This window comes from Hippopotamus amphibius, chromosome 8 (assembly GCF_030028045.1).
Source record: "Hippopotamus amphibius kiboko isolate mHipAmp2 chromosome 8, mHipAmp2.hap2, whole genome shotgun sequence".
NCBI lineage: Eukaryota > Metazoa > Chordata > Mammalia > Artiodactyla > Hippopotamidae > Hippopotamus > Hippopotamus amphibius.
The window spans coordinates 66,078,580-66,101,767 of record NC_080193.1 but is presented as its reverse complement, the minus strand read 5'-3'; the positions used below and the strand labels follow the sequence as shown (position 1 = coordinate 66,101,767).

The 23,188-nt window shown below is 46.7% G+C and overlaps 1 protein-coding gene across 2 annotated transcripts in view; it reads right to left on the bottom strand.

Annotated features, from left to right (window-relative positions):
- Positions 1-1,049: 1,049 nt before the first annotated feature.
- KIF5C (kinesin family member 5C) overlaps positions 1,050-23,188 on the bottom strand; it is a 153,498-nt gene continuing 131,359 nt past the window's right edge. For both annotated transcript variants that reach the window (XM_057745260.1, XM_057745259.1), the window contains 5 exons: positions 20,938-21,009; positions 18,326-18,430; positions 16,184-16,400; positions 14,920-15,033; positions 1,050-2,615 (listed from right to left, as the gene is read on the bottom strand). In XM_057745260.1, coding sequence (XP_057601243.1) covers positions 14,927-15,033; positions 16,184-16,400; positions 18,326-18,430; positions 20,938-21,009 — 501 coding nt within the window. In that variant the 3' untranslated portion in view covers positions 1,050-2,615; positions 14,920-14,926. The remainder of the gene's footprint in view (positions 2,616-14,919; positions 15,034-16,183; positions 16,401-18,325; positions 18,431-20,937; positions 21,010-23,188) is intronic.

Here is a 23,188-nt window from a genome sequence, read left to right as displayed (position 1 = left end):
AGTAAACTTTCAAGAAGTAGCATGAAATATAAAATTATTCAGAGAAGGGAAACACACACACGTGTACACACACACATTAGCAAAAAGCAGCATACAAAAAGAATATACAATCATAGGCTCAGCCATTCACAAATGTGGTTTTCACATCTGGAGTACAAACGTAAAGGGACAATAGTGAAAACTGCATAAATGTGGCTTTTAGCAAAAGTGGCCTACAGAATACATGGTCCTAATATTACCTTATTAAACACAGTAATGTTAGGCACCCATTTGAATATACTGTAGAATCCATTTCAGTGGTTTGCCTACGTTTTAGTCACAGTGTAGGAAAATTAGTTTAGAGGTCCTATAAAGATTGAAGCTAGGTGAACTGACTGGCTGATCAGCAACTAGCAGAATTATCTTTAAGAGACATCAAAGCCAACTTTCTCGGTGAATAAAAGTAAACTGAATTTTGTGAGTCCCTTGTAGAGATCAAGAAATATGGAACTACAAGTGAATGTTTCTCTTTGAAACATGAAAGAGCCAAATAATTCTTTAGAATTAGAAAATGGGTGCCCAGGGAAAAATTACTTTGTAAAGAATCTAAAACAATCTATTAACAAGAGAGCCCAAAAGAAAGAATTCCTAGCCTTTGTTCACTTTCCAAATACAGAGTTATACAGTTTGCATGACAGCAGCGGTATGACAATTTATTAATTGGCAATCCTCTAAAGGCCGGTTTTAACTTCTAAAATCAGAGGCAAACATATTAACAGCAAGGTTATAATCTATGGCATATGTTATTACCTGATAAGGATTGCATAGCCTGCCCTACAAGAATCCCTCTGTCAGACAGCAAATAGCACTGGAGCAGGTAAATTGGGCGAGCTCTAGCAACAGTGTAAAAAAAGTCAAACAGAAGAATGTTTAAAAAGTACATGAATGCAAAATTGTCATTTTTATGAAATAAATACTTCGGTAGAATTTGTCCTATTCTCTCTCCTTACTAGCCGCCCCCACCCCCACCCCCCGCCCCGCAAAAGAACACACATAAACAAAGTGCAACATTTAACAAATAAATTAAGTCAAAGCAGCTTGCTTGGTTAGGGAAATTTTATGCAAGAAGAGCCTGGAAGTCGATTCAGTCTTTAGTGCTTTATCCACACACACACCCACCCACACACACACACACTCTCTTGAACTATCTTTCACCCACCAGCAATGAGAAAGCGCAATGTCTCTCCTGGCATAATTTCATTCCAGTGGTGACAGCAGCAGGGACAGTACCAGCTGATTCATCCTGGGCAGACACAACCATAGGATAGGTGCTTTCACTGAGATTCGTTATCATTGACTTAACCCTCAAATTTATCAAAACAAGTAGCAGCACACAAGACTAACTTAACTGAATCCTTGTCCATTTCCCTGAAAACTTTACTACTTGGAAGTTGATCATTTTAATATGCACAACTGGAAACAAGAGTTGACTCAGCTTTAGATTCATGTATTTGAATAAAACAAGAGCCGAATGTAAAAAATCCATCCACACTGATTTATTCTAATTCTGCCTAAGAGGAAACCTATCTATTTGATGCCAAAGAGAGAACTCAATTAAACAGTCAGCAAGGATGGGTTAATATAACAACTTGCTCATGGCAACTTATTCATAGGCACAAAAATATGTCAATTACTCTCCCCCTAGGGCTTCCTTTTTTAACTGCTGGAACAATCCTGGATTTCGTCAGCAATACCCCCGTGAGGCTCAAGATGGTTCCCTAGAGATACAGGCCGTTCCCGATGCAAGCTCCAGTGTGCGGGAAGGAGGAAGTGGGGAGGGGGGCCCATTTCCACTCATCCAACTCTGCAGCATTTTCAACACTTCTGGAGGAATGATGTTCTACCTAGGCTGGCTGAGACTAGTCACTGCAGGTTCAGTAGCAGGCAGCTCAGAAGTGAATGCTACGACTTTTCGCATTTACATAGATGTGTCTGAGTGAACAATTTCTAAATTGCTACTATGAGATTGTTTTTCTGCCTCAAAGAAATTTACTTTGCATTTTAACGGGTGCCATACTAAAAGGTGTATTTTACAGATCCAAAGATGCAACCAGGGTATTCAAACTGTGTCTTTGGGGTGATTTGTTTTGGAAAAGTGTTCAGAATGAAAATTTTGAACCCTATAGCAGCACTTTTGTGTTCCCGAAAAATATAAAGTAATGTGTTTATTTTACAGGAAACCAGACAGTTGTGGCGGTGGGACAGGAGCCCCCGCCTCCATGGCACATGGTTGTTCCCCTCCAGGGAATGGTGTTTGTTGGGACGTGGCTGCCGAGAAAGGAGTCTCCAAGGACCACCCGTGGACCACCCAATGCCCCGAGGCTGAGGCCGCAGCAATGGGTCCCAGAAGCAAGTGGGTCTTCTGTAATCGTCCCCTTCAGATTTCTCAGGAAGAGAAAAGTCCAAGCACGCATCTGTACACAGAAACTCTACACAGCTCAAATACCTGAAATAGGTGTACTGCAGATGGCTGGGGTGAGCAAGTGTAAAAGAAAATGGAAATTGTGTAGGAGGGAAAAAAAATAAAGGAATTGGTGATTAATATAGTCCTTGACATGCTGCGTAGAGAGTCATATCTGTTGAAAGAGAACCAAAGAGAGAACACAGGAGTTAGAGAACACAATAGAAATTCACTCCTCAGGTTAAAAAAAAAAAAAAAAAAAAAAAAAAAAAAACTTTTAATTTTAGATATGTAGACCAGAGCTGTCCCAACAGAAATACTGTGTGAGCCACATATCTAATTTTAAGTGTTCAAGTGGCCACATTAAACAGTGAAAAGCAACAGGTAAGATTAACTTTAATACTATGTTTTATTTAACCCAATATATTCAATATTATTATTTCAACATGTAATCAAGTATTAGAGATTGAGATATTTTATGTTACAATATTACTACTGAGATAGTCTTTTTTTTTTTTTTCCCACAGTGTTTGCCATCTGGTGTGTATTTTGCACTTTCCACACATCTCAGTGTGGATTTGGTCACATTTCAAGTGCTCAGTAGTCACATGTGGCTAGTGCAGAGCCTACAAGACCTCTCATCTACTGCTTTTGCTCTGAGTATTTAGCCCTGACAATTGTCTCTTCCAAAAGTCAGTGCCTATTGAAACTACAGATATTCGGAGAAACGTAACACATTTTCTCATTCCTCAGGGGAACTCAAACACCATTTCCCACTGGCCAGTATTTAAGACACCCAGGCGGGTCAGACACACCCCCTTAGCCAGGCTCTCTCAAGAAAGAGTCCTGGAAGGTGTGTCTCACCTCCTCAGGGTGATGAAGTTACTCAGTAGGGCACCCCTATGATTTCACTCCACGTCCCGCTAGACGTTCATCTGATCGCCATCACGTCTCTAGGATGAAAGGCAATGCGTCCTGTCTCCGAGGCCAGCCCTCTGTCAGCCTTTGGACCAACTCCAACACACTCAACGTTCAGGAAGAAACAGAAAGGCTCAGCTTCCTCACACCAGCTGGAAGCCCTGAGTCTGTCTGTGATCCTGCCTGTAGGTGATGTGCAGAGCTCATGGTGCTTGCAGGGTGGGGTGTGAGCAATAAGAGAACTCGCTAGAACCTCACCCTGGAGAAACACATGGTAACCGCCAGGCGCGAAGAAAAACCCAGCTGCTCTTCTGATTTTAAAAAGAACTCCATATAGATATATAATGGAATACTACTCAGCCACAAACAAGAATGAAATTTTGCCATTTGCAACAATATGGATGGACTTGGAGGGCATTATGCTAAGTGAAATAAGTCAGACAGAGAAAGACAAATACTGTATACTATCACTTATATGTGGAATCTAAAAAGATAAAACAAACTAGTGAATGTAACAAAAAAAGAAACACTCACAGATGTAGAGAACAAACTAGTGGTTATGGGGGGAGGGGAAGGGGATTAAGAGGTACAAACTACTATGTATAAAGTAAATAAGCTACAAGGATATATCGCACAGCACAGGGAGTACAGCCAATATTTTATAACAACAATAACTGGAGCACAATCTATAAAATTTTAAAATCACTATGTTGTACACCTGAACCTAATATAATATCGTAAATCAACTATCCCTCAAAAAAGAAAAGGACTCCAACTCCACACATCATGCTGTTTCTGCCCCTAGAATGCTTACATCCAAATTTAGTGCTTGGCTGTGGGAAACATCTCAGATTCCTGCTACAACGCTCTTTCCCTCTCTAATTTTCTGTCTTCACTCTGACTTACGTGCTATAATACTGTAAGCAACTTCACATGTTTTGTATACATAAGCAGGATATAAATTATAAATAAATAGAAAAATTTTCGAGTGTGGAAAGAGATTTGAAAAGTCAATAAGAGCAAAGTGGGTGAGGGAAAAAAAGGAATAAATGACGAAAAAAAATTGAGTAGATAAAAGGAGAACACGTTCCTTTTTAGAATACCACCTCTTCCCAGACTCAAAAAAACAATCTTCAGGGAGCTCAGTTGATAACTACCATTTCTTGCTCCGACAGTGCGATCGCTCACAGTTACAAAGCTGCTCAATTACAAATGGTAAAGCAACCTTACATTCCTGTCATTTTTAGAAGTCACAGAGCGAGAGAGAGAGAGCGAGCGAGAGAGAGAGAGAGAGAGAGAGAGAGAGACAGAGAGACAGAGAGAGAGAGAGACAGAGAGACAGAGACAGACAGAGACAGGGAGATTCGTCTTTGGGAAGAGTATCTTTACTGTTTGGCTTTCTGGTGAGATTCTGTGCTTATATTAGGACCAGAAATGGAAAACCTAAAAGCATAGTCACAGTTGTCATTTAAATCGACTTTGAGCTGAAAACCGATAGGCTCAGGAATGCTTTCTGAATACCACCTTTGAAATCCCCAGTTCACTTTCCTTACGGCTTCATTTTTCCAAGCACACAATCTCAGAATCACTTTTGGGTCCCCCTGGCCAGAGGAGAGGGTGGTCCTGCGCACCTGCAGGCAGGGAGGTCCGAGCACATCCCTTACACTGTAGGATTATGGCTTAACGTGATGACTGCAGCCAACCAGTTGACAGAGTCAAGCTTCGGACACACAAACTCAATGGGACAGCCTCAATAACTCCAGCAGACCATGAAGTGACACGATGTCCACGGAAGGCTTTCCGTTCAAGTCCCCCTCCCCACAATGTGCGAGCTTCTGCACGTTTTGGCTAATAGTTTGGAAGAAACAGGGGGCCACGAAGGAGGCCCAACCTGCTTCGTTTGACCACCTCCAGAGGGGCAAGAGAGAACTGAGACTGTGAGGGGCTCCGAAAGGAAAACACAGGAACTCCACCAAGAAAACGTTCTTTATTATCTAGAGGTGCTTCTTTTTCATCCTGAGTTAATTAAAGATCTTTATGAGCCTGTCTGCCAAAGCAGTCTTTCCAGCAGGTTTCAACTATGTTATTCCGCTATCCATCCCCAACTATCTGGAAGTTCATCTCCTCTGACAATTCTGGGGAGAAAACAGCTATAACATATAGAGGTGAATGGGTTAGTCCCAAGAGAAACCATTTCTGACTGCTCTGATCACAGACTGGCCATCCAGAGACGTTGGCAAATCTTGAGAACATTTAAAACCCAGTTCTGTTGACCCTCCTCAGAGGGCTCAGGGGAGCCACTTGCCCACCTAAAAGCATGGTACTGAGACCAAGGAACCCCTACTGGACTGTCCCTGGGCCTCTGCCCAACTGGAGATAGTAATGCAGACTAGCAACATGCGACCAGACTTACAAGGAAATAAAATCGCCTTTAGAAAGGTGGGGAAGGTTGAAAAAAGAAGCTAATTATATGTGGGTTTGGCAAGAAGTAGTTAAGAGATTCCACTCCCCCGCCCCAACTTTGGCTTTTGCAATTGCTTGCAGTGGATTTACATTTAATCCAAACAGTACATAGTTTTATCTTTCCTTTTGCTTTTCTACAATTCAATCCCCACATAATAAGAGTTGCCAATTGTACTGGGCATATCGCTGCTGAATAGAAGTGGATTTATCTCACGGGGGCGTTCGTGCAATCTGCTGTGGAGGGACCGTTGGCTTGCTCTGAATTCCTAACTCTGAGAACCACGCCACTGAGGAGAATTAAGTCCAGCAGCCAACTGGCTGAAGACGAACCTGGGAGGTGCTGCGTGATCCCCCCTTTGAGTTCACAATGCTAGTTTCCACATCCCACACCACTGCCTCTGCAGCCACTTCTTCCCTCTCTCCCTGAGGTCCGGCTTCGGCTACTCCTTTTAGGCCTGTCCCCACCACCAACATAACACTGGCGGACATTCGCTGGGGCCTAATTTTTGCCAGGCACTCTTCTATTTCTTTTCACTCTCCTTTCACATTATCTGGTTCAGCTCTCATCACAAACCTAACGTGAAGATACTGTGATCATAACTTCTCCATGCCACAGTTTTCTTAGCTGAACAATGGACAGGAAGCTTGCCCAAAGGGGTGAGGCTTGGTTTGTTTCATATACTTCAACTAAAACCACCCACTGCAGCAGACAGAAGGCAGCAGCAAATATGAGAATCCAGCTAAATAGTAAAAAGATTTGCAAAACCATAAAAAAGTGCCATTCTAAGCTGTTTTGGAAAATACCTACTCTTCATTAAAAATGGTATTTGTTAATAGAAGCACTACCTTCAATGTTTCCATTTCTAACATAACACCTATCAATAGACATAAGCCAGAAATATAAAAGGTCTTGGATGTCACCGACACTTCTGAAGAATGTCAGAGGTCCTAAGGCCAGGAACCTTGAGAACTGCTGCAGAGCAGATCAGAGCTCTTAGATCAGGATCCACCACTGACAGGCTGTCAAGATCCTGACGGTTCACTCTGCCTCTCTGTAGCATGTTGAATGAAGCTAGAGTCCGTCATGACCACATGGGCGGTCACTGACGGCTCCCTCCGTGCCAGGCACTCATCTAAGCTCTAAGATACTCAAGTATCTAATCCTCACAGCCACCCTATGAGCAGGGGCTATCTGGCCACATTTTACAGAGGAGGACACTGAGGCCCAGAGAGATGAGGTAACTTACCTAGGACATATGCAAGCTGGGATTCGACTCCAGGAAGTCCAACTCCAGACCCTGAGCCCACAACCACCCAGCCACCTTGCCTGTAGCAGAGTCCCTCTGCATGCACATGCTTGTGACTCAACCATTTAATTGCTAGGATTTTCCAACAGCAGCAGCAAGCTGAACGGCCCAGTGGTTTTGATACAGACCACATGTGCGGCTTCACGACCAACTGGAAACGAAGCTTCTTGGCCTCAAAGGGCTAAATCCCAAAGCAGCCCCTCAGCAATCCTTTGTGAGTGGAGTGAACCCATTTCTGCTGTGGCCAGAAGTCATCCTGTGTATCTCTGTCTCTATATTTTTTGTTTGTGATTAGGGTGTCAAGAACAGAAGAGAGGTCAAGATGAACCCCAACAATGGTGCAAGACAGATGGCAGGCAGGAATTCAGGACAGAGAGAAGAGTAATAAGAATGAAAGAAAGCAAACAGAGTATAAATGAGCAGATGCCAGCTTGGGAAGCCCAGGCTGAACCTAAGGCTATACCAAGGACCAGCCAGAAGCAGCCTGTTGTTCCAGTAGTCAAGAGCTTAGAGAGAAAACGCCATTCCTGCCTGGGGTGGGTGAGGAAAGTAGCGAAGGGAGAGGGTGGGGTGTGGCTACAGAGAAGGTGGAACTTTCTCAGTTCAATGAAAGAAGAGCCAGCAGCCCAAGTGGACTTTAAGTTTAGGGCTTTAGCAGTGTGTAGTGCATACGAAGAAATGGCCAGGGGCATTTAAAGTCAAGGAAATCTGAGGTTTACGTGCAAGGCTAGAAAATACTGGATTTCCTGTTTTTAATGCATACTTAGTATTTCTCTGTTTGGACATAGCTTACTGTGACAAGACTGCTTTGAACAGGAAGTCATTTGTGATTTCCTAGTGTCCGGGCCAAGAGTGACAGCAGCAAGGCACACAGGTACCGTGGGGTCCCGGAACTCAGACCCTCAGTCGCAAATGACCACCATGGCAGCAGAAGGAAATGGTGGGGAAAGCCCACAAATCTTTATGTGTGTGCCTCCATCCCACCATTTAAGAAGTTAAAGATATCATTTTTATCAATATATGGGAAGAGGATATTTTTATTAATATATGCGAAAAGAATCTGAAAAACAAGAGATAGGTATACATGTATAATGGAATCACTTTGCTGTGCACCTGAAACTAAGACAACATCATAAATCAACTATACTCCAATATAAAATAAAAATTAAATTAAAAAAATAAATAAAACAGACATAAACTTTAAAAAAGAAAAAAAAGATTAACAAATACAGTCACGATAAGCTCCTGAAGTAGTAAAACCAGAAAGAGGCAGAGCCATCCTACAGACACAGTCAGTGACCCAGGGAATGTCACATAAATCAGAGACACTGGGGTCCTGACAGACGCCTGGGCTCCTTTGATGGCTTTCTGTAGTTACATTCACCTGGGTGACCCTGCTATAAACTGCAGAAGTGCTTTTCCAGAGCTGCTCTCTTTATGCCTCAAAACAGGAAATCACAGTGTTTTTTTTAAAAAAAAAAAAAACCTTCTTCAAATGTACTGTAAGAGCCCGGTGAGTCCCTTCCAGCTCTACCACTGCGATTTTGCCTAATATTTTATCAGAGTGTATCAAAACTTTATTAAATAGAATATGATGTCTAGACTTGATATATATGGTTTCTAATAAAAGTACAGTCCTCAAAATATCCGTCTTCATCTATATCAACAAAGTCAGAGGCATCCTGGGTCTTTTGATCATTTCACAATATTTTCAATTTTATGTGTTTCTTGCCATGGAAATCTGAAGCATAAATACATGCATGTTCTAGATTACCTAGCTGACTACCCTGTAACCAACTTCAGCCCCACACTTGCTTTATGCCAAGACCAAGCTGGTGCTTCTCCTCATATCTTTTATCATCTTCAGGCCAAAGCCGGACAACGGAAAAATTATGCATTCCAGCCACAAGAAGACAAAATGACTCAACAGCACGGTGTGATCCTGCAGTGATTTTTAACAGAGAAAGGGGAGGAAAGAACTGTCATGTCTTGACACACACGCCAAACTCAACCAGAAGCAATGCATACCAGAGACACACTTCACGCAGCTCCTTACTTTCAACGAAAGACTGTTGTTAATTAAATTAGTAAAGCTTAGTAAAGGTTGGTGATTTGAATTTTTGACTTCTTAATATCTATTTTCTAAATCTGTTTCGACTTGATAGTTGTGGAAGATCTGTAAGTTTAGGGAGTGTACACTGTTTTTAATTGGCAAATACTTAAATAAACTCCAGGAACCTGTGAGAATTTTATTTCCCTAAAAGTACTCTATTTACTACTCAAGTCTGAGAAATAGCAGTCTATAAATAGGAAAACCAAAAGACGATTCTGCCTCAAAGTCTTTCAGAAAACAGCCGAGGTTTCAGCAATGCCCCACTGGCGCCATCTGGTGGGCATATTCGAGCCAGTGCCCACTGGCACTGCCAGAGAGAAAGCCATACTCCAGGGCCCTCAGAACCAGGGAGCTGGGCAAGTATTTAAACGGCACCTACCTTAAATGTGGGGGCCTCAAATAAGCACTCATCTTTGCCCGAGAGGCCCACTTCACACCTTCTCTCTTCAGCCTGCAACCCCATCTCCCCCGACCCTCTCAGCGGATAACCTGGCTGCCGACTTGTGCGAGAAAACGAGCACTGAGAACTGCTTCACCTCCCCACGCACCCCCGTCTACCAGCTCCCGGCAACCGTACTTTCCACTCTGCCTCCGTCACCTTGGGTGCAGTGTCGCCTCTGCTTGTGTCCTGGACAGCAGCACCTCTCAGGAAGCCAGTTCTCTCTACTGTCCTTCTCCCGTCTCCTAAGTCATCCACTTCCCAGCCCAGCTGGATCATTACCATCAGCGTACGAATAAGCTGTCACAGCTCCCACCTTCAAAAACAAATGCAGGGACTTCCCTGGTGGCGCAGTGGTTACAAACCCGCCTGCCAATACAGGGGACACGGGTTTGAGCCCTGGTCCAGGAAGAACCCATGTGCTATGGAGCCACGAAAGTCCGTGCGCCACGGCTACTGAGCCTGCTCTCCAGAACCTGCAAGCCACAACTACTGAGTCCACGTGCGGCAACTACCGAAGCCCACGCACCTAGAGCCCATGCTCTGGAACAAGAGAAGCTTGTGCATCGCAACAAAGAGTAGCCCCCTCGCCACAACGAGAGAAAGCCCGCGCAACAGCAACAAAGACCCAACACAGCCAAAATTAATTAATGGGGGGGGGGGGGGGGGAGAAAAACCAAAAAAAAAAGGCAAAACAAAAACACCCCCAAGTGTGGACCCCGTCTTAACCCCACAGCCCTCCATTCCTCTGCTCCTTCAAACAAAACTCCCAGCTGCATGCGGTTGCTGACTCTGTCCCCCCCCCCACACTCTCTGGTTCATGCTTCCCCCTCAGCTTCTGATGAAGCTTCATCACAGCCCGCAGTCTCCGCGGAGCTCTACGCACCCTCCTGGAGCTCTGCGCAGCCTGTGGCACAGCTCACCACCTCCCTTCAGGAACCAGGGCTGCACGTCACCTCCCCAAACATCACATTGTCCTCCTCAGACCCTGTACGGGCGCTCCCTCCTTTTCCTGACCTTTCCACTGGCCAGTGCCCAGCCCTGGTCTAACTCCCCCCGCCCTCCGCCTCTGACCACCTTTCTCCAGGTCACCTCCTCCACGCCATGGCCTTAAACACAATCTCCAGGCCACAGTTCTCTATGACCTCAGCCCCGACCTTTCTCCTGAGCTTACGGGTCCCACTGCTCACTCAGCATACCTGCTTGGATGGTGAACTAGGTTGGATTGTTTCAGAGGCATCTCATAATTAACCAAACTCTCTGTTTTTCCATAAAAACTGCCCATTGTCCCGTTTTCCCAGTCATGGCTAAAAGTTACCAATATCGAGCTGGTTGCTAGGACCCCAGCCTAAGAACCACCTTTGATTCCCCCCCGGCCCCCACCCCTCGTCCCCTCCCCTCCCCCCTCAGCTCGCCAACACAGGCTGCCTCTGACCACTTGCTGCCGCCACCTCGGCCCATTGCCAGTCCCCCCTAGGAGGACACCTGCAACAGCCCCCCAGCGGAGCCCCTGCTCTCACTCCCGCCCCACCCCCATTCTTCCTCCAGAGTCCAGCCCAGGCAGACGTTTCCTCATCGTGAAGTGAGCCCCACCACTCCCATGCCCGAAGCCCGCCAGGGGCCCCGCACACTTAGCTTACACTCTAAACCGCTCGCCTCGGCCTCAAAGCCCTCATTTATCTGATCCCAACTCCCTCCCCAACATTCCTAAGTATGATGGTCTCCCCTGTTCTCCAGCCTTATCAGCCTTCCCGTGGTTCCCCACATATGCCACAGTCTCGACCTACCTTCCAGCGAGTGTCTGCCCATGTCATTGCAGGGCTGGCATTTCCCCTCATTAAGTTCTCAGCTCAAGTGTCACCACCTCTTCTAAGTGTCCCCCGTCTCTATTTCATTAACCTGTTCTTATTTGCTTCAGAACACCTACCACTATTTGCAGTTACCGTCTTCATTTGCTGTCTATCTCCCCCCAACAAGCGTGTCCGTACACAAGAATAGAGCCTTGTCTCTTTACTGATAAACCAAGCACAGAGCAAGTACTATATTCCCTGAATCCTGAAATGAAGCAGAAAGAAATCCCAGAGGCACCCAGATGCTGCCCACGTATGAATGTGCCACTCAGGCTCCAGCAGAGGGGCTGGGCAGAGTCGGCAGCTGAGGTCATTTCCACAGGACAGACACAGTCCAGAACGAATCCGAAGAGCAGGAAAGGTCACTTCAAAAAGGTTTCGATCCCACCTAAGCAATGAACTCCATATTTCCAATTTTTAAAAATAAGCTTATTTTTAAATAAGCATTTCCTCATTTCCAATTATAATTCCCTACTCCACTGGTTACTATCCTTTTTTTAACCTCCACTGACCAATGCCCAGTTATTTTCACAAAAATAGTCAATGATGTTGTTCATAACTTTCGGATAAATTAACAATTGTCTCTTTAAAACCCCTTGTATCCGGTCATAACACCAAATAGGATACTCAGACATGGGCCTTCCCTGCTCAGCGGTTATAACCGATTGCTACAGACTAAAAACTATTTTGTAACAACTATGAGAATTAGAAGAGAATATAAACCAACATACACACTCACTGTGTGCCAAGCCTGCACTGCTAACCTCTCCTACAGTTGACATTTTGTTGAGCACTTGTTATGTGCCAAGCATCTCAGTAGCGCGACCTCATTTAGTCCTCAAATCAATGCCAGTGGTCCAGGAAAAGGATTCTCCCCATTTCACAGACAAGGAAACTGACTGCGAGGTTAAGTAACTTGAAGACAGTGGAAGACTACACCTGACTCAGGTCTCTGTCTAAAGCCAGGGCCCTCAACCCCACTGCCATCCTGACACCTGGAAAGGGCCTGTTTGTTTGGTGACATTGTGAGAAAAACACTGAATTACAGGAGTTAAATGATTAGATAAGGTGGGTGGTGGAGGTTCCATTTCAGATAAAATCATTAAAACTTCATAACAGTCTGAGTTAGAGAAAGAAAAGAATCACCATGATGGGTGAGGGTGGTTCTATATCTTGAAGGTCTTCAAAGCCTCACCAGACCTCTTACCAGATTTTCAATCTTCAGAGTGACAAGAGCTTATACAGGTGATGGCTGGCTGACGTCTGGTTGTATGCATGCCACATAAAATGTGGGTCTGACAGGCCTTTACGGGCATGTACGAGAAGAGGGACTCTCCACCGCGCAGTCTCTGACCCCGGAATCCCTGGGCCGGTATATTCACTAAGAGCTTGCTGGGAGCCAAGCGCACCCACTAACCTGGTGCTCCCATCAAATGGGGTGACGTAGGTGTTACATCTAATGCAACACTGCTGCAGATTAGCTGTTCAACAAGTACAGGGTGCTGGCTGCCCACCCAACATCCATCTCCTTTTCCTAGGTGACAGAACACTACTCTTGCTCGGGGCAGTGATGTGCCCAGCTGAAGACTACCTTTTCCAGCCTCCCTTGAAGCTAGATGTGGCCAGGTGTCTCAGTTCTGGCCAGAGGGATGCAGGCATCAGATTTAGATGGGACTTCTGGGAAGGCTACTTAAGAGAAGCTGATTCAACTGTAAGAGCTGCTTTTGCCTCTCCCCAGCTTCCTCTCTGCTTGCTACACATGCAACACACAATACGATAGCCAGAACTGCAGAAGGCATTTAGGTGACCTTGAGGAAGGAAGGTACTTGCTGAGGACAGTCCGTCTAAATTTAAGAGGTTAGCCTTCTGTTGTCACTGGAGAGTTCTTCCACCAGCCACTGACAGACCAGCCTCACATGTCCTTTACGTGACAGAGAAATAAACATCCATCCTGTATAAGCCACTTTAGGGTATTTTAGGCTAGCAGGTCTCAAACTTTGGTGGCTAGCAAAATCACCTGGGGTACTTGGTGAAAATACAAAGGCCCTGGGCCTATGCTACTTCAAGGAGCCTAGGTCTCTGGGAGCTAGATGATGCTGACACCCACCTAAGTTCGAGAACCACTGCTTTAGGCTTCCTGGTCTAAGCTGCCCGACTTGCTCTTACAGTTCCCTTCAAGCGTCAACCCCAATACCGAAAACATGTAGCCAAAAGTAATTTCATAATATCCAGTTTTATTTCTGATTGAAGGCAGAGATCGCATCTGAATAGGGTGGCCCACCGCCAAGATAACTCCCCATCCACCCTTCCAGGACACAGCAGGAGGTGGTGGTGGGCACACTGCCCGCCCATGGGCTGCCTCAGCCTGTCCTGCTCCTTGACATGCTGCCTGTGGCAGGGCAGGTGAGAGCCGTCTGGGTGCAGCCACCGAGCTTCCTCCTTGGAAGTTTTACGGTGCGCCCTGGCGGCACCGTCGTGGCCCGAGTGGGAGCTCCAGCCCCTCGTGTTCACTTTCCTTACCTTGATGCAAAAAGGAGGGGGTGAGGAACCACCATTCTCCTGAGTTGCCCCCGACTGCTGCAGCTTTGCTGTCAGGCTCACAAGCTTGCTTTTTGAGGACTCAGACCCCAAGGTCACCATTAGAAGCCACCTCCTCCCCTCTACAGGTTACTCGCCCAGTGTCGGAGTTTCTCTAAACAGAGTTTTCTGGCCACCTAGCTGTCTGTCTGCCCTGCCCAAGCAGTAAAATCTTTACCTCAAGTACAAGAGGACAAGCTTGTGCTCTCTCCTTCTCTTTTCTAAAGCACAGCACTTTTTTCTTTGTGCTGGTAGAGCAATGTCAGGCATGCGGATTGTGGGAAGAGAAGTTTTCAGACACCATCTCAAAGAAAAAAGGAGTCTGGACCCACCTAGACATAAAGCTGCAACAATTTTTAAAGACCCCATCTGTTGAGTTCAGATAGTAATTATAAAAACTTGACTTTCTATTATTCTTTATATTCAGTTCCTGAGACTGAAAGCAACCACCCACCATCTGCCTGCTCTGGGTAAAAGCAGTTAACAAACAGCTAATGCCCTTTTGGATGCCAGCTACAGAGGGGAGTCCCACAGAGAAAAGAAAGCTCGGATGAATCATTCACCACACCCACGCCATCCTTGGAGGGTCCCCGGCACCAGGTGGCCTTAGCTGGAAGACCCTAAGGCCCTAGACTGAGTTGAGGGTAGACCTAGGCTCCTGATAACCTCAAGCTCCAGGGCCTGTGCTGGGGTAGAGCGGCACTCTTTCCTCTCCAATGCAGGTCCACACGCACGCGGCTGAGAGCCAGGCAGAAGCAGGGAGAGCAGCAGAGCTGCCCCGGACAGAAGCCACCCCGACACCAGGGACTCACTTCATATTTATTTCTGGTAGTGAGCGGAGTTTGAAGAGCCGCCTCCTCCCCCTCGGATGGCGTGGACGGCCGTTGGAGACGATGCCGGGTAGTGTCCAGGGCGGATGGGCTTGGCTGTGTCCAACCGACAGAAGAGAGAGAAAGCCATTCAGAAAGTGCTTAAACAGCCGCACCCAGATACCTCCAGGTCACATGTGAAAACCAAGAGGCACAATTTTTATTGACATTACAATTCTTATCAATCACCAGACCTTTCTGAAAGCAGAAGGTGTGCACTCTCCTGTTAGTACAGCTAGCTAATCCAAGGCACCCAATGTCTAGGGGACAAAGAGACCTTACATATCAATTACTTCAATTCTTAATGAGGAAAATTAGAAACAAATTAGAAGCAAAGGACTTCCAGTTTTATCTGAGACAGATCCATAGGTGCCCATGGGTTGCAACAGCATCTCCCTGAAACTGGATGCAGAATTCTGTCTGTGATGCATTTTAGCGGGGGCGAGGGTCCACAGTTTTCAGTAGATTTTCCAAGAGTATAAAACCCAATAAATGCAATGAACCACTAATCTAAGTTACAATCTTAAAACTAGAAACATGAAGTTGCTGGTTTACATAACATCTGCACAGCAGTATCTGTTGAGAAATAATATTACATGTTATTGGAAACGTTTCAGCTTAAAAAAAGAGAGAAAAGAAATGAAAGAAAGAAAAAGCTCTCTAGAGAACATCCTTAAATCCCTTCTACTGTCATGGCTCTATCCTGGGAACTATGACTCAACAGCTACACTCTGGTTCTTCGCTGGGGGTCCAAAGCCAGGTCTCGAAGGGGCTGGGTGTCCAGGTGCCCTGCACTCACTGATGATGTGGGGCTCTCTCCAGGGTATTTCCAAGCCTGTACTCGCAAGCAGCTCTCCCTGAGGCTTCTGGCTACATGTAGCTCCTTCATGGTTCCGCCGGGTGCAGAACAGGAGGGGCCTTCAGGCTTTGCTGAGCAAGCCGTATATTCTGGTATTTCTGAGAAAGTGTACCTCTGTCTGTTTACAGCCAAACACCTTTGCCTGCAGCCAGGGCTGGCCGGCTTCTCTGCTCAGCTCAATAGCTTTGAAGATCACAAGGGCCCCCAGAACCTCTTAGTGTAAGGAAGCCGGCACCTGGCAATCCCATCCCCGCCAGGATGGAGGCTGGGTGCTGGCAGGAGCCAGCAGGCCCGCCCAGAGCCTAAGCCCTCGGCTTCTCTCAAGGGCCCGGGCGCGGGCGCACGTACCTATCTGCGCCGAGTGGGCCCTCCTGGCCATGTTCTTGGCTCGCACGGCCTCTTTGATGCGGTCCACCTCTTGCTGGTAGCGCTTGCGGTCGCGCATGGCGTTCTCCTTGGCCTCCTTCAGCGCGCTCTCCAGCGCCTTGACGCGCTCGGCCGTGGCGCGCAGGCGCTTCTCCAGCTTGGGCAGCTCGCAGCGCAGGTCTGCGTTGTCGCGGACCAGCTGCGGCGGGAGGCAGAGCCGCGCGGTTACCACGCGGCGGCGGGAGGGGCAGACCCACCGCGGGGGCCGAGGAGGCGACAGGCGGGCAGCTGGAACCACCACCCCCTGCTAGGTCGTCTTGGGAAGACTATAAACTCTGGGAGCACCCAAGGAGAATAAAACCCCACACCCTGAGACTCCAATTTGCCAAACAGGCTTCACGGGTGCGAGAAAGGGGGGCCGGGGTGTAGGATAGAATTAAAAGCCATTTCCAGCCACAGGAAACTTTCAGGCTTGGGCGGGATGTACTTCCTCTTTTGTTTGGGGCAGGGGGCGGACTTGGGAGAAGACTGACTACTTGGACATTGGCTGTGAAAGCTAAGAAATGTGAAGCCAGTTCATAAGTGCTCAGTGAAAGGTATTCATGTTCTAGAGCTCTCTGAAGCAGGACACAATGTCTACACCAGTACCAGATTTGGACCCCAACTTCGCAACATATCCACATATCCAGAGGCTAACGGGTAACTCAGGGATACTGCTCATTCTTTCATTACCTAAGACCTTCAATTAAGAAGGAACAGGCTCTCCCTGGGTTAAGAATGGGTGCAAGAGCCAGCTCTGGGACTGCCTGGCCATCTGACCAGGTGTGAGTCCTTCAATCACTATAAGTCTACGTACTGCATAATAGGATCGTTGGGGGAATCCAAATGGATCAGGAAAAGTTTTGAGAATCCTAAGTGCTATAGGAAGGTTGAACTATTGCTGCGTCTACCCCTGTTTTCTTTACTCCTGTATCCCCACCCAGCACCAGCTCCAGTTCCCGGCAGATGGTAGATGTTTAATAAATATTCACTGAATTCATGAATAAAATAATTAATGAATTTCAGAGCTCTATTCCAAGTTCGCCAGCAGTTTCTGTTTTTCTATTTCTCATCAACAATTTGTTTGAATGACTTCAAGCAGGTTGAATCTGTCATCCTCCCTTCAGGGAGAAATGCCATCATCATAATGTTGAAGAAAGGATGTAACAAGTCAAAGAGAAATGACATCCCCTCGGCCACGTGGTCCAAAAAGTTGGACCGTTTTTATCAGATCCCAAATCTTGAGGATTTAGGGAAAACCCTCATGAATATTCCAGCCGTCATGAACATCCTTTTAAACAAAAAGGAGACAAATAACCTGCCTACGTCACCGGTAGGTTTGGACATGGTTATTGCTCTCTGTCACTCTAGACAAACCCCAGGGTGTCGCAGGAACCTGAGAGGATGCCCAAGAAACAGGGCGACAGAGCAGAGAGGGGGCTGGTTCTGGCCCCAGTTCTACCACCTGTGGGATGAAGCCAGTCGCTTCCTCTCCTGGTCTGTTTCCTCATCTATAAAAACAGGGAGCCTGACTCAGCTGTGTGGCATCCACTTTGCGTTCTGTGGAGCCTTTGGGTCCACAGAGGGCCCTCAAAAGCATCATGGGAGACACTGAGGTCAGCGGGGGGGGGGGGCTGTCACTGCAGGCAGGATGAAGAGACATGACTGGACACCCCACTCCCCGAACCCCAGAGAGCTCATACTCAATTCCTTATATTTGGCTTCCATGAAAGAAAGTACTTTAGGACTTCACTGGCAGTCCAGTGGTTAAGACGCCACACTTCCACTGCAAGGGGCACGGGTTCGATCCCTGGTGGGGGAACTAAGATCTTGCATGTCATGCAGCACGGCCAAAAAAAAAAAAAAAAAAAAGGAAAAGGAAAAAAAAGGAATGTATTTTACATACAAGGGAAATCACTGAAGACCAAAAGAGTTCAAGGTCCCTTCCAACACTGACATTCTCTGGTGACGTACTGTCCTTTTACCTTCCATATCGGAGCCTCCTCCCTCACTGGGGCCAAATCCAGCGGGGCTTCTTTCCAGGAGAGAAGGAGAAGCAGAATGAAGCGGACACAACCCTCCTACCTGTTTGTGAACCTTAGTGAGCTGCTCCAGGTTGTTCTCCAGGAAGGAAATCTTCTGCTTCTGGGCAGCACTGCCTCCTCCGTCGTCGCTGTCCAGCTCTACACTCTGCATCAACACCAAAGGGTCAGCAGGACAGGCCTCCACACTGCCCACCCTCAGCCCCAGCGTCATGTGGATGAGCTATTCTAAATTTCTTTGGAAAAAAAAAATCCCAATCTTACTAAAGGTTATTTTGAGAGTGAAAATAAGGAGTAGTCGTAAAAGCTCAGACTCAACAGTCTTCTCAATTTCCTTGATCGGTACCAAAAGTGTTATTTTTTGGACAGCTGACAAAAATCTTCGAATCATCTCTTGAGGGATACAGATTAGATCTAGTTCTCTTTGTGAAATATACCTCTCCCTTGCATGTAGGTAAATAGAGGCTTTTCTTTTCAAAAGGAAGGGTCCCAAAACTCAGTCAGAAGAATCAGTGTGAAAACATAAGCCCAAGACCTAAATTTCATTTCAAACATCACAAGTGAGATAAGTCGTCAAGCTGTGGGAGAGGGTCTGTGGTCCCACTGGGAAGTCTCGATGGCCTCCGCTTGCCCCTCCAGCTTCCAATTCCATGAAATTACTTACTGAATCCGTCTCAGACTCGTCACAGCACCTGTGTGCTGTGCTGGATCAACTCTCAAAACGTATCAGATTTTGAGATTGACAAAAACACTGTTCCCCCAGCACTGCCACGCTGAGTGGCCAAATAAGTTGGGAAATATATGTACAAACACCTCCTGGAGTCCAAAAATGTCAAAGTAGGCTTGCTTTGTCTCATTATAGAAGAGATCTCCCCCCTTCTCCTTCTGAGGTGTGATGCCTATATGAGCATCTTAAACCTATCTCTTCGATCTAAATCCGGGGTTCTCAAACCCAGAAGAGGGTTTGTTAAAACTCAGAGAGCTGGGCCCTACCCTCGTCTCTGAGTCAATGGATCCACGGAGGGCCTGAGAATTTGTTCCCAGGTGATGCTAGGGCTGCTGGCCAGGTGACCACACTTTGAGAACCACTGGTCTAAGAGTAGGTCCTTCCTAGAGAGTTTTATATCGCGAAGTCAGGGAAGTCTGATCTCAAGCTCTGCACCCCCCTCGGAACACCTCCTCCCTCCGACTGACCCTTTTCAGTTCTTGTCGTAACCTCTCTAGTCTCTGTCTCTATCACCTCTGCTCTGGCCTCTCTCTCCTCCCTGGTCCAGGTCCTCTGGTCATTTCTATCTTGATGTCATCACTACCTACCTGCCTGACCACTGCCACTCAGGCCTTGAGATCTGCCATCATTCTCCACCCTCTTTCCTTATTTTCAATTCCAGGCCTCCAAACTCACCAGAATCGTGCTGTCAGGCGCTATGGCAAATCCGTGTCTGACACTAAGCTGGACATTCCCATCACTGCTCTGCATCCTTTCACTCAACCCCAGCAAATCCACCCACCACCCCCAGCTGCCTGAGCTTCCTCTAGTCTCCGTGGGCTCCCCGTTCTCTTCCTTCTCCATCAAGGACCTTCTTCTCCATGTTAACTGAGAAGGTCAGAGTTGTCGGATGCATCTCTTCCCATATCGTGTATTTCCCTGTGAACGTCTCCGCCGTGGCTTCTCAACTTCTCCCTCTGGGAAAGCGAGTCCCTTCCATTTACCAAGACTAACACATTCCCCTATGCTGTCAATTCTGTCCTCTCAGATCCAACTCCATCAGTCATCTCCTCTTTTTTTTTTTTTCCTTTTATAATATATTTCATCTCTTTTCCTTGGCTCCTTCACACAGAACCCCGTGCACACACTCTTCTTAAATATACCTTCCATCCATCCTATCATACCTCTGGGTATGCCCAGTGCTCCTCTTCCATCACCTTCAAACATCTTTAAAGCATAGCCCCCTTGCCGTTTCCACCTCTCCCTCCCCTCTCCTGAAACCTCTGCTAGCTGCTCTGGAGGTCCACCATTCGGTGACTCCCCAAGATCATTGCGTGTGGCACATGGACCAAAGAAGCTCAGACTCAGAAGTCACACAGACCTGGATTCCAACCCAATCTCTGGCTCTCCCCATGTAACCTCTGAGCCCATCTCCACAGCTGCAAAACAGAACACTAAGAACCACTTACGCAGTTGCTGGGGACAGCAAACAAGACACCGGATGTTAAAGTGCTTCATACACTCTGACCCGGCCCCTCGTGGCCTCCTAACAGGCAAATGTGAGGGTCTAGCCTGTGAGTCTTCCACGGTTCCTGACATCATTCACCAGGCTTCAAGGCCACACTGTCTGACCAGACCCCTCTGGCTTTTCCCTGCATCACTCAGCAGTTTTCATACTGCGGCCAGATAAATATGTGTTCATTTGAAATAAAGGCCAAGGAAAGGATTATAAGTTCCTTTTACTAAGAAGGAAAAATCAGACAAAAAGATGTTCCCAAGTAGTTTTCCCCCTCTAGCACATTCTTCTAATCACATTCTCTGGCATGAAGTAATTAATTTTTAAGCATAACCAGCCCCGATTTAAGCAAGTGATACTGCAACTGAAAATGTTTCTTTCTGGCCAACTCTCCTTTTCCTTCTCAGTCCCGTTCACACAAACTAGAACTCACTTTTTTAACCCGGGCGGTCAGATCCTGGACGAAGAGTTTACGGAGGTTGTGCAGAGTCTGTAGTTCTCGAGACTAGAAGAGAAGACGGTTAAGATGCCGCTTACATGAGGGCACATGCTGAATTTATGACACAGTTGGCACCAGACCATCAACCCCAGACGTCTCTGCAAAACTCTGCAAGCCAACCATCGAGGCCATGGGTCCCCCACCTCCTCTGGCCTTCCCACCCCCTCATGTCGGCCCCCTCCACCCAGCATCTTCCCAGGGGCACCCCAAGGTTCAGAGCCTGGGAACTCAAACAATGAAGTATAAGCTACACAAAGCCTGCTCTTTTGCTGTGTTTTCAATAGAACCTGTTTTCCCCCTTCAACCACAAAAATGCAAAAGTTTTCTCATAAAAATTCCTAGTGGCCTGTGTTGTATTAGCACAGTCTCTAACTTACTGTGTACACATTATACAAAATGCCAACAAATTTAAATGAAAACTGAGCCACAGTTTCTCCCACCCTAACTGACCAACATTTTTCATGTTTCCACACTCCTCTGGCCCTGGTCCATGTGGTCCTTTGCTTTACACCACTGAGCTTATGGACGGACCACCTGGGTGACCCTGGGCAACTTTTCTAACCTTTCTGTGCCTTGGCTTTCTTATTTGTAACATGAGGATAAAAACAGCAGTTCCCTCATAGTCGCTGTTATTAAGCTTCAATGAGATGATCCTTATAAAACTCTCACAGCAGTCTCTGGCACGTAATATTCGATAAATGTGAGCTAGTATTAATGTATGGATACATCGTATATGAGAGCCATTTCTTCATTAGGCTTTTACTACTGCCTTTTGTTGTTGCTGTTATAACTTTCATGAAATTAACTTCTTGGGGCATGTTTTCTCTTCACTCTTTTCTACCAATGAACCCTTAGGAATCAGATTGCTAAGACAAAGTCTGAGTCAAATCTGGTGACCTCCGTTCACAAAATCAGAAAACCAGAATATTTCCTTCCAGTTAAGTCTCCATGTATTTACCACAGGACCTATGACTAGTTCCCTTAAAAATATTTTCCGTAAGGAGGCAAAGACAGTCACATTTACATTTTTCAATTTGTCTAAACTGACCTGCTCTAACACAGAATATCAAGGGATGCACTTCACGCAAGCTCACAGAAAAAAGGAAGAAACAGGCTCTAAAGCCATGGAACAATAAGTTTCTTAGAATAAAGGTTCTGTGTTAATTTAAGGTCTTATTACTGGGTCCAACTCCGTAATTGTGTTGAAATAAGAAGCACCTTAAGTCAATTGCTCCCTCAGATGAGGCAAATTACTTTCTGCAGGAGGCCAGGTGGGCCTGCTCTTGGGACACAGTGCTTGTGGTGCCTGTCCAGGGCTGAGCCACTGGCCAGCAGGTGCAGAGGGTCTGCTCTGAGCTCTCAGTGATGCAGCCGTGCCGAGGGAGCTCGGCCCTAGCCCCCTGCTCTGCGAGCTCTCTCTCTCTCGCTTCACGGATTTCATCACTGATTGAACTATAATCACAGTAAATACTGTCCATGAAAAATGCGACCAGGGACGTCCTTGCCTTAAGAAGCTGCCTGCCAAGTCAGGGGACACGGGTTCGAGTCCTTGTCCGGGAAGATCCCACATGCTGCGGAGCACCACCACTACTGAGCCTGGGCTCTAGAGCCCTCGGGCCACAATCCCCCCGCGTGCCACAGCTAGTGAAGCCTGCACACCTAGAGCCCTTGTTTGGCGACAAGAGAAGCCACCAGTGAGGAGCCTGCTCACCGCAACAAAGAGTAGCCCCCGCTGCCCGCAAGCAGAGAAAGCCCGCACGCAACAACAAAGACCTCACAAAGCCAAAAATAAAAATAAAATAAAATAAAAATAAAACAAAATAAAATGAAATAAAATAATTTAAGGGAAAAAGAAAAACGCCACCACCCCATAGGGACATGAGAAAAGACCTGGAGAGACTTGTCAAAGGGCCAGGCGATGCTTCCCGGCCAAGCACCAAATAATCCAGAGTCCTGAGTTTGGTGACTTTCTCTCATTTCTGTTTGTTTTTAGATAACTTCAATAAACGGCTCAGGAGGGGCAGTTCAAGACCTTGGGAACAGCTGGTGAGTGGCTCGCGTGTGCCCGCGAAGCCCCGTGTATTCTCTTCCGTCATGTCTGTCATTCCCTCACCCACCCCCTTCCTTTCCCTCAAGTCCTTCCCGGCATGGGCGCTGCCCTCCGTGTAAAAGCTCAGGGCTCAGC